The following is a 13,032-nucleotide window of genomic DNA, read 5'->3' as shown; positions in this document are numbered from 1 at the left end:
GAATCATGATTTATTATTCTTTACAGTGTTTTCTCTCATAAAAAAATATACGTAAAACGAAAATAATTCTAAATCACGATTTTAAAAAAATATACCAAACGCATAAATTTATTAGAGTGTTATGTGTTACGTTGTATAAATGTCTATCTTATGTTTTTACTTGTACATGTTAGATAGTGTGACTGTCATCTCAATGGAACCGTAGATAAGGTTATATATAAATGGTCTACGTCAACTAAGAATATGTATTAATAACTTTTTTTTAGTTTTTGATGAATTTCAATCACATCTTAATCGCAATCTTCATATATATTCGTTTTGGTTTTACTGTTGAAAGTATTTAAAATGCTCAGAAATAGAAATAGATTGGATAGAAATACAATATATTTGTGAGGACCAAAGCACTATTGAAAATTGACATGCCCCACAGACTGAGACAAGTTAGTACCTGGGAGAAGAAAAACAAATGAAAAAACTAACTATGCCAGCTTTTAATATTTGAGAGAGAGAGAGAGAGAGAGAGAACAATAATTACTGGAAGAAAAAAGATGGGAAGGTGAAGTGTACTATATATTATATAAAGTTTTGGATCTTGCGATAAGTCTGAGTCTTGTTTTTGATAATTATATAAGTTTCAGTCTTTACTCAAATCTTTTATAACTGATTTTTGCTGGAAGATGAAACAAAATAATAAATAAAAACAGAAAAGAGAAAATCCAGTCAAATGAACAAAGCCCTGACTTTATAATGTACTACTGTATGCGTATTATTAATGTATTAGCCATTAGCCCACACCAAAGGAAGGAATCTTAAAAAGTTATCCCCTTTCCTCCAATAATTACCTGAAAACTTCACCAAAATTATCTCCCTTTTGCTTGGTACTTCTCTTTTCCAACACTAAAGAAGGAACAAAAGAAGCACAGCGCCATAGAATATATCATGACCCCATAATATAAGATCTTGATCAAAGGAGTGAAATTTTAACCCTTGTTTAGAAGAGTGCTAATAATTCTTATTCAATGGCTTATTTGGTTCAGTTGCAGAAACAGTTTGATGACTACAGAGCTTCACTGTTTAATGAGGTCAGTATATATATATATATATATATAATATATAATATATATGTTAGAAAAAAGACCATGTTGATTATATTTTTCCTCTCTTTGAGGTTTTTGATGAAGATTTTTTTTTTTTTCTGCGCTTTTTGTTTTGAAGGGATTTCTAGATGATCAATTTGAGCAACTTCAGCAACTGCAAGATGAGAGCAACCCGGATTTTGTTGTTGAAGTGGTTTCACTCTTCTTCCAAGATTCCGAGAGGCTTCTTAATGAACTAGCCACATCCTTGTGAGGACTATCTAATAAAGCTAATAATTATTTAGTATATATCTTTTACTTCTCATGAATAATATGGTAAAAATATATATATATATATATATATATGTGTGTGTGTGTGTGTGTGTGTGTGTGTGTGTGTGTGTGTGTGTGTGTTTATATATTTCGTCTCATGTAGGGATCAGCAGAATACTGATTATAGAAAGGTGGATGCACATGTTCACCAGTTGAAGGGTAGCAGCTCCAGGTATTTACTGTCCTTTTTTAGTAATTTTATTTTAACTCCTCTTTGTTTGGACAGAGAAAAAAAAAATCGTTTCTTGATATATAGGAAGTCTCAAGCTATATATATATAGATATATATGCACGGAGGACATTGATAGCTAAAATTAGTTTACTACAAAGAGGAAAAGTATAGTTTCCACTTCAAGAGAATCATATTGTACCTTGAGAAAGTCATGATTAGTCCATACTCCATAGTGATCAAGATTGTTGATCCATGTTAATATAAATTTTCTGGAACTTTAGATATTAGAATATATATATATATAGGTGGACTTATTCTTTAAGGTACATAACAAGAACAGATCTGAGAATACTGAAGATTTAGTTGTTAATTACTACAGAAATGTTTAAGGAACTATTAATATTCCAAGTTTTTTTTTTTTTTCCTTGTTGTTATATGTTTTCTTTATCTTTGTAATATTTCACGAAATAATGTTGGTTCTATTGACAGCATTGGTGCTCAGAGAGTTCAAAGAGTCTGTATTGCTTTCCGTAATTTCTGTGAGGAGCAGAACACTGAAGGGTCTGTTTCTAATTAAAATTGTCATACTGCTAATCTCTTTCTCTCTAAAAATAAAAAATAAAAAAATCCTTCAATGTACTAGGAAATTATGATGTACATATATATATATATATATATTATGTATATTCGTATGTGTACTGATATTATGTGAATTTCATTCTCATGTTTTCGATGGGATGTTATACTGCTATAAAGGTGCTTAAAATGTCTGCAACAAGTGAAACACGAGTACACCCTAGTGAAAAACAAGCTCGAAACTTTGTTCAAGGTAAGTAATTAATTATTCTTGTTTTCCTTTTTCAGTAAAATCTAAAATGTACAATATTTGGGACCAAAATTAAGGTCACTCTTTGAATTGTGTACTTGTTTGAAATGCAGTTGGAGCGTCAGCTTTTGGCCGCGAGAGGGTCATCGTTTGTGTAAAGATCAGAGCCGTTGAAGATATATAGATGATCATGATCATCAGAGACTACTACTGATCATAACAAACATGGTCACGTCATGCACATTAATGCTGTTCTCTTGATCTTCTGGGTCTGTAGAATATTTGTCTAAAATTCCTCCTTTCTGGTTGAGTACTACATATAAAAAAAACTTGCTGAGCTAAATTTGTGTGAACTTTTTAGCTTGATAAGACTGAGCTTTGTCTCGTGTTAAATGCAAAAACAATGCCCGTGATTTAGCGTGAATAAAAGCTCTCTCTCTCTCCCTCCCTCCCTCCCTCCCTCCCTCCCTCTCTCTCTCTCTCTCTCTCTCTCTCCCTCCCTCTCTCTCTCTCTCTCTCTCTCCCCCCCCCTCTCTCTCTCTCGCTCTCTCTCTCTCTCTCTCTCTCTCTCATATTTGCAAAATTGCACTCTCGCGCGCTCTCTCTCTCTCTCTCTCTCTCTCTCATATTTGCAAAATTGCACTCTCGCGCGCTCTCTCTCTCTCTCTCTCTCTCTCTCTCTCTCTCTCATATTTGCAAAATTGCAATCTCGTGCAATATTTGCTTCACAAAATATTGTCGGAACCAAAATCCAAGTTCATGCTAATTTTTATACCTTTAACTTTAATATTAACATGAACTCTGTGAGTACGCTTAATTTTATTTAATTTATATTACAGAAGCTCACTCATATATATCATTATTCCTAATGATCATAAAAATATGTTTTATAATTATTGAGTAAACTGTACGGTTATTTCAAAGAGTGACCTTTTGGTCCCAATTAATATTGCAAGGATATCTCCCAATAATGTTCTAGAAATTAGTTAAAGTTGGTTTTTTCACCATTGATGCTTCCCTCTGAGGAAGCAATGCAAAGTTCCCTGATATAATAAAAGGACAAAATATTCCACGTTACAATATGGAAAAAGACTAATGCACTACTCAGGCAAAAGTTGTGGTGGTTGTGGAAAATTCATTAGAAACTAACATCATTTGCTTAAAGTAATTATCAGGACCACATTTGGATAAAATCAACAAATTTATCCGAGATTAGTCCAAGTTATCTTAGGCTTTAATTTCGTTAATGCACAAGGTGATTTTCATCATTTGCATTCACCTGTTATTGATTATAATATGTGCAGATTATATGGAGTGTATATTACTGAGCTTAATAATATTTTAACTATTCACCTTTTTTTTTTTTTTTACTATAAGCTAATAATAAGCATATTGTATGGCTTTTTAAAAATTAACAAAATTTGAGCTGCACTGCTTCTAATACACGCGGCGTGGAATTCGAGGTCAGAATATATAAGGGCGTGACCCCATACATGGGTAAACCAGTTTTAAAGGGCATGTGAATAATATGTGTAGGTCAATAGAAAAGGATAACTACAAAGTCTTTGGCCATATAAAAATAAAAATAAAAATAAAAATAAGGCCACCGACCCTTTGTTGTGAGCGGGATACATTTTTGGTATATTATAAAGGGGAAACAGTTGTCAGAATATATAAATATTGTGGTACTGAAAGTAGAGAGCAAAGCCCACTTTTGTTGTGGGGATTTTTTTTTTTTTTTTTTTTTTTCGGGGCATTTCTCAAGTAAGTTCAATGAACATGATATGTGTTTTTAAATGGTCAACTGTCTGCTCTTTAGATTATAACATGAAAGCACGGCAAAGAAATACAAGCTGTAATGGCAGTGTTGTGTCCAATAATTTCTTTGGTTTGGTCTTTGACTAGTGTTTAGCTAGCAAACCAACCGGTTTAAATTTGTGTTTGGTTTCTCTTAAATATGAGAGAAACTACATTTGGAGGATTTTTTTTGGTAGGTAAAAAATATAGAAAAAGTCTCAGATATTTGACACTTAATAGTATTTTTCCTTCCTTCGCCATTGTTACATCATTTGTACGTTCGTGTAACATTAATATTTAATGCTATAAGTGTAGAACTATATTTATTGAGTGCACGAACGAGATTACAATGGCAATAAAAAATATTACAAAGAGTGCCTGATTGGTTCATGTGATTAATTAGAGGCATTTCTAAAAATAAAAATAACAATAATCAGGACAATTTTGTTAATTGGTTATAATCTGAAATGATTTTAATGTAATTTGATGGTTTAAACCTGTGTTTATTAATGAGATTTTTTTCATACAATTATTCTTGTAAGTGCTTTCATGCATCTTCTTGGCACATTTTGTACCTCAAGATGACTTTAGTACTAGAATAATAATATCTTCTAGGAAATTAAAAATTGTAAGAGGACAGTTTCCATATACTCTTCCTAACTATAACTTATTAAGGTATTCTTGAAAAAGATGAGATTCGATTATGACATACTAACAAGAGGCTCTACCTATCTCCTTTAAGCTAATGAGATTTATAAGCTACCTATTTTGTACATTAAAAAAAGAGTACGTGCATGCGTAATAGCATATAAAAGTTCCAAGCTCTGACACGTATCTTGTTCTTATATATTATTCTTCATATATGCCAATGCCACTAATCTCAAATAACAGTTCTTGAACTCCTACGTGGCAGATTTGACAGGGAATCTGCAGAGATACAGAAAATCCGAAGTGGGAGGAACTAGAAAATTAAAGGGAATTCTTTGGCCTATTTGGAAAAAAAAAAAAAAAAAACAGCTGTTGTAAGGGAAGCTGAAGAGGGGTTAAGATATAATTTAAAATATATATATATATATATATATATATATTGCTGGGGAGTATTTGCTTTGAGTAATTTCCAGCTTGGCAGATTCCAACAACAATATAAGATCTGCATATTTTTTAATCCCTTCCAATTAGTTTACTTTGCGCATATATGGCTTACCTTGCTTCCATGATGCATGCATCAATATCATGTTGTTTTGATTTTATTACATTTATTTATTATATACAGTTTGTATTAAATTGGTTTCAAAATAAATGAAGACAGATAGCTTTTAGATGCAGGTTGTAACGTTATTTTCCTATTTCTTTAATTTATGTTTGACATAAACAGCAAATAAGGACATAAGTACTATCGATCCTACCAGCAAGTTAGCATCATAGATAATATTTTCAGTTCTCTTTGGTGGGGTATAACTCCATATTCTCTTCTGTTCATCATAACTTCCTATAACAGCAGATTGCCTGTGATCACCTAACTGATTACCAAAATGGTCATAATATGCCTCTGGATTTATACTTTCCAACACTTTCACCTTTTTTCCTTGATGCTCATCAATGATAATCTGTCCAAGCTTTGATGTATCTCCTTCTGCCAAGAGCTTGAGAGACTTAAATTTAAACTTTTGGTTTAGTTGAGGGTGGTTCTCAGCTGCAAAGATTACTGCACCAAGGATTTCTCCCAAAAACATATCCTGCGAAATAATGAGGAAAACAAAGCTTAGGACATTCAACCAACTTAAAAAAGCTGCCAATTTTATTTAAGAGTGTATTTGGCGCTTTGAATTTTTCACAAAGTCACAAGCTATCACTTAGATTTTAATTTTGGCAAGTAATCCTTGAATCTTATAATTATATTACAGAATGATTACAAACCGGTCATGACTGCTAAAATTCAGATGAAAATCCTCACTTGCACATCATGTGATTTCGTTTTAAAGAAACAAGTGTGTTTTTGTTTAAATTTTAATAGTTGCCATCGACTTAGGGGCGGTCTGCAATATTTTACTAAAATATTGAGGAGTAATTTATCAAAATTAAAAATTTACGAAGCAATTGACAAATCAGAGAAGCACTTCAAGAGGCAATAGTACCAAAGAAAAAAGAAAACAACTTAAAAAAAAAAACTTTGCAAATATGCTGACACTGATAAACATATAGCCAAGAATCAAGCAAGAAATGAGTAAATGAGAAATAGATATAAACTAGAGAATTAAACTGTGCTGCACCAATATACCATATGAAGATATCTATGATCCTTCTGTTGCAATTGCCTCAGTCTCAGAAGCAGACGCCGGGCAAATACAGCTTCAGAAGTCCTATTTGTCTTCTTCAATTTATGAAGAATCTTGTGGAAAGAACCAACTCGCTTTTGCATGCGCAGTGGAATCAACGTAATGTTAAGTTTCGAGTCCAAAACCGTCTTTGCAGCTAAAGGATCAAGGAACATGTTGAATTCTGCATACTCATTTGATGGAACAGTGAAGAGATTTCCTTTCTCTTTGCCACGGCTAATTTGTCCTCCAACAATGTATATATCCTGAAAAACAGAGTTAATTATAACAAAGAAACTACTCGAATCAAGCCAAGACATTAGTAAATTAACTACTTAATTTATTACCTGGATAATAGAATTTGTCTTGTGATCAGAAAGAATAATTTGCGCTAAATTTGTTAACGGACCATTGGTCAATATACTAATCTTATCTCCAGGAACTAGTGACTTTGCAATCATCTTCCAAACATCCAAGGCACTTGATTGTCTAAGTTCAGGGTGATCAGTATCTCGAGGAGCTCCAAATTTAACAGAGTTTTCTGCCGTATATCTGATCAGAAAGAAGTTTAATTAATTAGGACCTGAACATTAATATAGCATTAACATAAACAACATAACATTATAAGAAAGAAAAATAAACTGTACGTGCAGATAAAATCAAATATTGTATATGATATTCACACCCCGTAAGCCACAAAAACAAATAGACAATAGGAGTTTTTCGAACGTCAAATTACATCAAAATCAAAATACGAGACATGATAAATATTGTTAAAATATATACAGAAACACACTCTGTCACGCCCCAAACCCGAGAACATGATGTCCCTATGCTCATAAGATATTAGCCTTTGTTAATAATTATAACACAACGTTTAGTTCATGAATTTAAAATTATAATTCAGAACCATTCTCGATTTACGTGTGTTTTTTGTGAGAAGAAACACTGTAGTGAATCACGAATTATGATCCGAACTATGGTACGAATCCACCAACCAAACACATAGTAAATATTCTACTTGAGCTCATACGTATCCTTATTTGTGTTCCCCATATAAGATCGTGTCACACCAGTAAATTGCCATAAATTTTTAGTTGGTGTGATGTGAAATTTTAATTCACAGGACATTATATTAGAAGAGAGATAGGAGTCATGTTATCATAGAATTATCCGTTTTTTTCGCAAGGGAAATCAACAAGGCAAGTGAGGATAAGAGTAGGCAGTACCTTCTGGGACTGCGAGGCAAGTGACGAGCGAGTCCATAGAGAGTGTCGGAATCCAAGAAGCCACCACTGCCATGAGGCACGTATTTGATGTAAGTGCAGTCTCCAATGGCAGGGAAAGCCGAGTGGGTTTGGCCCATCGCAAAGACATCTCCAAGGCCAACTGGCATATCATCACGTCCCATCATGTGTAGTACGTCGTATACAACATCCACTGTCGCAGCACTCGCCCACCCATTTCCACTAATCAGTATTCCCTGTCCAAAAAAAAAAAAAAAAGGGAAAAAAGTGCTCAAAATTCCACATAATAGATAAACAACAACAATGTATCGAGTGAAAAACGACCAACAGTTTAGAAATATTAATTCGGCTATCACAAAAACGACATTGCTTATGAAACGACATATTTCATAAAAACATTAGGATTAAAAAAAACAACAATAATTTGAAAAAAACAAAACAAAAAAACAGTTAGGAGAATCGCGATGACAAGTACTTCCCATAACGACAAATATAAAACGAAGAAAAGAAATACGGAAAAGACGAAAAGGGCGACGATATGGCACCAGATATCCGGAGGTGTGGATTTTGTTAAACGACAATAACATGAAACCATAACAATTTATTGAATAGTAAAACGACAACATTGAAATAAACGACAACAAAAACAAAACGACAAGTACTCGCCAATAATGTTTTTGAACACTAAACCGCAAATCCACAGCGCTTAATGACTCTTGATTATGGCGTTCACTCAGCTATTTCTGATAGACAGCGTCAAATAACTAGAAAGAGAAACATTTTGAAACCATGACAAAATTAAGGCTATTTTAATGACATATATACGGAGAAACTTTACCTTGACGTCGATGAGTTGTACAGGTAATTTCAGAAGATAGAAAAGAGCTAGGAAGTCCCCAACGCTCATGTCCATGTCAAAAATAACAGCTTTCCCTTTTATTTGCCTCACAAAGTCCGGTTTGTAAAATGTTTCCTCGTAGTAAGGAAACTGCGTTGTGATATTAAACCGTCCACTTTGTGCTGGACGGTTCATGACCTGCATTAATTGACGGTACAAATTATTGAAAAAAAAAAAAAAAAAAAAAAAAAACCCCACCATTGAGTTTAATTGTTTAATTATTTTTTCATGATTTTGTGGTTTACATATGTAAATTTGAAAGAAGAGGAGAAGACTCATTGGTCTAGCTAGTAGAAAGTAGTTCGGAAATATATAGATAATATTATATAATCTAACTTACATCCAAGAAATTCTTATAAAACTCCTTGCTAAGTGAGCTGCTTTTGTCACGGTTTTGTCTGGCTTTTGTCGCAATATGAACTTGCACTGCTTCCTCACCAGTTACCTTCTTTGTGTAACCGTCCTTTTAGCATATAACAAGATTTATAAAGTCCTGATTCCACTATATATACACATTTCTATGCTAGTACCCAAAGCCAATGCTATATTTGGCACGTGAAAACAACAAATTTAATGCTATTATATTTTATACTCCAATACATTATGCTGTTATAAATATTATATCTACTTTTTGTATTAACTTTTACGCTTTGTAGCCTGTAAAAATAAACTTTTACTCTTAAGACAATTTGAAAATGGTAATAACCGAATGAAAAGTTGAATTCATGAAAGAATAACAGTCAAATGCAAAAAATTGGTTATAACACTCTATATATATATATATATATATATATATATATATATCAAGTTTGAATTCAAATATAGCATATGTCAAAATTAACACAAAAAATAACATTGCATTTGGGGAGTGAATTTCCTATTTAAATGATAAAATTTTGGTATTGACACTATAATCTGGCACTGCATTAGAGATGCTCTAATAATGGCACTCCAATAATCATGTATTAAATTAATTCCAGAGGTTTCACCAGGGAAGACATCAATATTATACTCTGCTAAACGTTGACAATTCTTGGCTTAAATTATAAACTTTTTACCGATTTTCCCCGAAACATTTGTAGGTGTCAAGTTGCTTAAGATCAAACACATATGTTCTGATGCTTAAAAGAATATTAATCACATTTATATACCTGACACCTCCCTTTCTTTCCCTTATTGAGGCAAAAGGGGTCTTGCATTCCAAGCTGAACGTGACCACTATGCACCCCATTCTTATCAGGTACACTTAACTTTGTGATAGGCCTCTCATCAATGAGAGGATTTGGGCCATCTGACATAATTCCATAAGGTTCATTGGACGTAACTACTGTGATGTTCACGTACTCCATCTCAGCAAATTCATTTTCTCCATCATTACGCATTTGAGATAGTGCTACACCAGCCATGAAAGAGTCCCACATGCAATATTGCTGCAAAACAATATCATTCCTTCTCAATATCACCATGCGTATACATAAATTGCTATAAAGTACGTTTCTGCATGCTCTTTCTGAGTGTATAATATATCTAAACATACATAAGGAATCAATTAGTAATTACCTTATAAAATTCACTATTAATCCATGTGTCACGAACCATCTTCAAGGACTGGAAGCAATACTTTGCTTCATAAGTGTCCTGTTTCTGTTCAAATGCTGAGAAAAAGTTTTCATCTACAGGAATCGTTCTCGTCGCGTCCAGAGGAATGAGTGTGATTGGAATACCAGAGTGCAAAACCTGACTTGATCATTGGGGAAAAACAAAATCACAAACGTATAGATACATGTGACATATTTATCATTCATTTCCAGTTATGTCAAGATATAATTATAATGTTGTATATTAATAAGTACCGTGTAAGCAGCAAAAGGGTCTTGAAAGATATTAAATTCTGCATATGGATTACTATCTTGAGGATACAAATTGCCAATTTCACCATACATGTTTGGTCCAATAGAGCCACCCATGGCATAAATATGCTCCACATTCTTCTTAAGGTGAGGATTGGTCATTAGAAATACAGCTAAATTTGTGTGGGCCCCCATGAGAAACACAGTTATAGGACCTGCAGAGATTGCATCTATCATCACCTGTTGAGCTGTGGGTTGCCGAAGTGGTTTGTATCTTCTGTTACCCTATTATATTTTCCGCATATATAACACCAATCGTTAGACGTACTATAAACAGTCAAGTATACAGCTAGGCAAACAATATGATCATGCGTATAACTTGCATGGGTGTGTGTGTTTGTGTATATATGTATATATGTGTGTATACGCATATAGATATTCCTCATATTGGATATATACCCGAGGAAGGAAAGCTGTACGTAAACCATAGTTTGTATTAATATCCAGACGACCACCACGTCCCACTGGTATTGCCTGTCTATATCTACATTCTCCAGCTGTCGATGTACCCTGTCGAGTTGTCCCAAAAAAGAAAATGAATAAAATAAATAAAGAAACGACAACAAATTGATCGGATTTTCATATATGTATGTGGAGACGTAAAGCACTAGCTAACAATGATTAAATTGAAGCCACTATTGAAAGTAACTGAACAATTGATCACATTCTCACTAGAATTTATCTTCACAATTTAAAATTGATATCCATCAAAGGGGTTAGGATTACAACAAGTACACGTCATGATTTTTGTATCCATCACAAAACAATTAGTGTAGGGATATTATTAGTCCAATCTTAAACGTGTTTAAATATGTTGCAAATATGCTTTTTTTTTCTTTTTTTTTTTTGAGAAGAGAGAGGAGAGACCTGGTCAATAATGGGAAGGAATCCACCAACATTTGAAAGAATGGTAGCGTTAGGAAAGATGCCACCTTCACCACCAACACCAACTGGAATGTCATCACGATCCATCATGAACAGAATGTCGTACACGTGGTTAACTGCATGCCCTCCATCACTCCATCCATTTGCATTTATGGTAATTGCCTACAGTACACGTATATATAGTTGGACTAACCGGGCCTTTAGTACTAGTCACTTAACTAACACTGACACAACGCAATTACGGTTGTAGCCTTGTAGGCACATATCCTACTATTCTATTTAATTTCCTCTTATTTAAAAAAACAAAACAAAAAAAGTTAATCTCACTTTTGATTCCCAAACTATAGTAAAGTTTAATCTTCTGCCCTAATAGTCATGCCCTAATATTGTAAAATTCAAAATTCGCCCTTACAAAGGGGCGTACACCATCCTCAAGTGCCCTTTTTTGTTGAGAGTCGGATGGATAAAAGGACTAATTTAAAACAACTTGATAAAATAAAGTCTCGTTTTAAGATTTTTTAAAAATTAGAGACTAAAGTAAAATTTAACTTATAATTGGAGAATTTAAAATAAGATTAATCAGAACAAAATGAGTACATAATTAATTAACAGATCATGGTTTTATCAGTATCATACCTTTTATTTTTTTTTTTTTTTTTTTTTTTTTTTTTTTTTTTTTGGGGGGGGGGGGGGAGGGACAAACCTGCAAATCGAATTCTGACTTGTTTTGCTTTAAGAGATAGAAGAGAGCAAAAATGTCATCTACATCCGCATCCGTGTCGACAAGAATCCGGCGACGTTGAGCATCCAAACCGTTGATCATCATCACAAATATAATTAGAAATATTCCCTTCATGATTTGCATCCAACGGAGTCTCATGATCTCCAACTTCATTGCTCTATATATATATCATATATATATGTTAACAAAAAAAGAAACAAAAACGTACGTAAACCCCTTGTTATATATTTGTTCTCATATCATGATCAAAAAGTAATTCGATGTAATAGGTCAAGTGTCATCAAGAATCAAAGATACAAGAAGAGTGACATAGGAGTACATGTGCAAACAAAACGTATGGAATTCCAAGACTTACCTCAACCATACAAGCTCCTTCTAACTCTCCTGATCTTGGGGTTATTCTAACTTATTTCAAGTACTCAAGGAAGATGTATAGGATTTCATTTTCAAAACCAGGCCAGACTTGAAATGACTACATCTTCTTACGGATCATATATATATATATATAAGGAGCCAACTTCTAGAGGTTTAATTTCAATGATGAGAATGAATTATAATATTGTATGCATAAACGAGAAAGATCGTAGAAAAACAAAGGTGGTCCTTATATACTGGAAGTCAAACTTTGGAATATCAATATGCAATGCATGAAGAAGATGAATATGTGTGTGTGTGTGTCTGTAGAAAGCGAGGGGGAGAGATCAGGAAGTGAATGGATATTTCCTTTATTAAGAAAGGCCATATATAAAAGGAAGGTTTATCCTTATAATTGAAAATACCTAATTAATTACGAATGTTCACGTTTTTTTTTTCTTTTTCAGGGAACGAATG

The 13,032-nt window shown here is 33.3% G+C and overlaps 2 protein-coding genes across 2 annotated transcripts; one reads left to right on the top strand and one right to left on the bottom strand.

The window, feature by feature from the left end:
* Positions 1–715: 715 nt before the first annotated feature.
* LOC21385677 (histidine-containing phosphotransfer protein 1) lies at positions 716–2,831 on the top strand. The gene is made up of 6 exons (XM_010104380.2): positions 716–1,082; positions 1,216–1,346; positions 1,513–1,581; positions 2,071–2,142; positions 2,338–2,410; positions 2,521–2,831. Exons 1-6 carry the CDS (start codon positions 1,020–1,022, stop codon positions 2,563–2,565), a joined length of 453 nt encoding a protein of 150 aa, XP_010102682.2. The 5' UTR covers positions 716–1,019; the 3' UTR covers positions 2,566–2,831.
* Positions 2,832–5,053: 2,222 nt separating this feature from the next.
* Positions 5,054–12,339, bottom strand: LOC21385676. The gene is made up of 13 exons (XM_010104379.1): positions 12,163–12,339; positions 11,442–11,621; positions 10,974–11,084; positions 10,518–10,799; positions 10,225–10,401; positions 9,816–10,094; positions 9,005–9,127; positions 8,605–8,802; positions 7,749–8,002; positions 6,867–7,071; positions 6,483–6,785; positions 5,611–5,940; positions 5,054–5,131 (listed from the first exon to the last, which is right to left on the bottom strand). Exons 1-13 carry the CDS (start codon positions 12,337–12,339, stop codon positions 5,054–5,056), a joined length of 2,697 nt encoding a protein of 898 aa, XP_010102681.1.
* Between the last annotated feature and the right edge of the window lie 693 nt (positions 12,340–13,032).

The sequence above is a fragment of the Morus notabilis genome, unplaced genomic scaffold (assembly GCF_000414095.1).
Source record: "Morus notabilis unplaced genomic scaffold, ASM41409v2 Scaffold3053, whole genome shotgun sequence".
Classification (NCBI taxonomy): Eukaryota; Viridiplantae; Streptophyta; class Magnoliopsida; order Rosales; family Moraceae; genus Morus; species Morus notabilis.
Note: the sequence above shows the minus strand (reverse complement) of the source record. Positions and strands in the feature narration are given on the sequence as shown.

Coding starts and splice junctions, on each gene's coding strand:
- LOC21385677 (XM_010104380.2), top strand. CDS start 1,020: ATGGCTTATTTGGTTCAGTTGCAGAAACAGTTTGATGACTACAGAGCT. Junction 1,347..1,512: donor AATGAACTAGCCACATCCTT/GTGAGGACTATC, acceptor CGTCTCATGTAG/GGATCAGCAGAATACTGATT. Junction 2,143..2,337: donor GAGGAGCAGAACACTGAAGG/GTCTGTTTCTAA, acceptor ACTGCTATAAAG/GTGCTTAAAATGTCTGCAAC.
- LOC21385676 (XM_010104379.1), bottom strand. CDS start 12,339: ATGAGACTCCGTTGGATGCAAATCATGAAGGGAATATTTCTAATTATA. Junction 11,622..12,162: donor AGTCAGAATTCGATTTGCAG/GTTTGTCCCTCC, acceptor CGTGTACTGTAG/GCAATTACCATAAATGCAAA. Junction 7,072..7,748: donor TTGCCTCGCAGTCCCAGAAG/GTACTGCCTACT, acceptor CTTTCTGATCAG/ATATACGGCAGAAAACTCTG.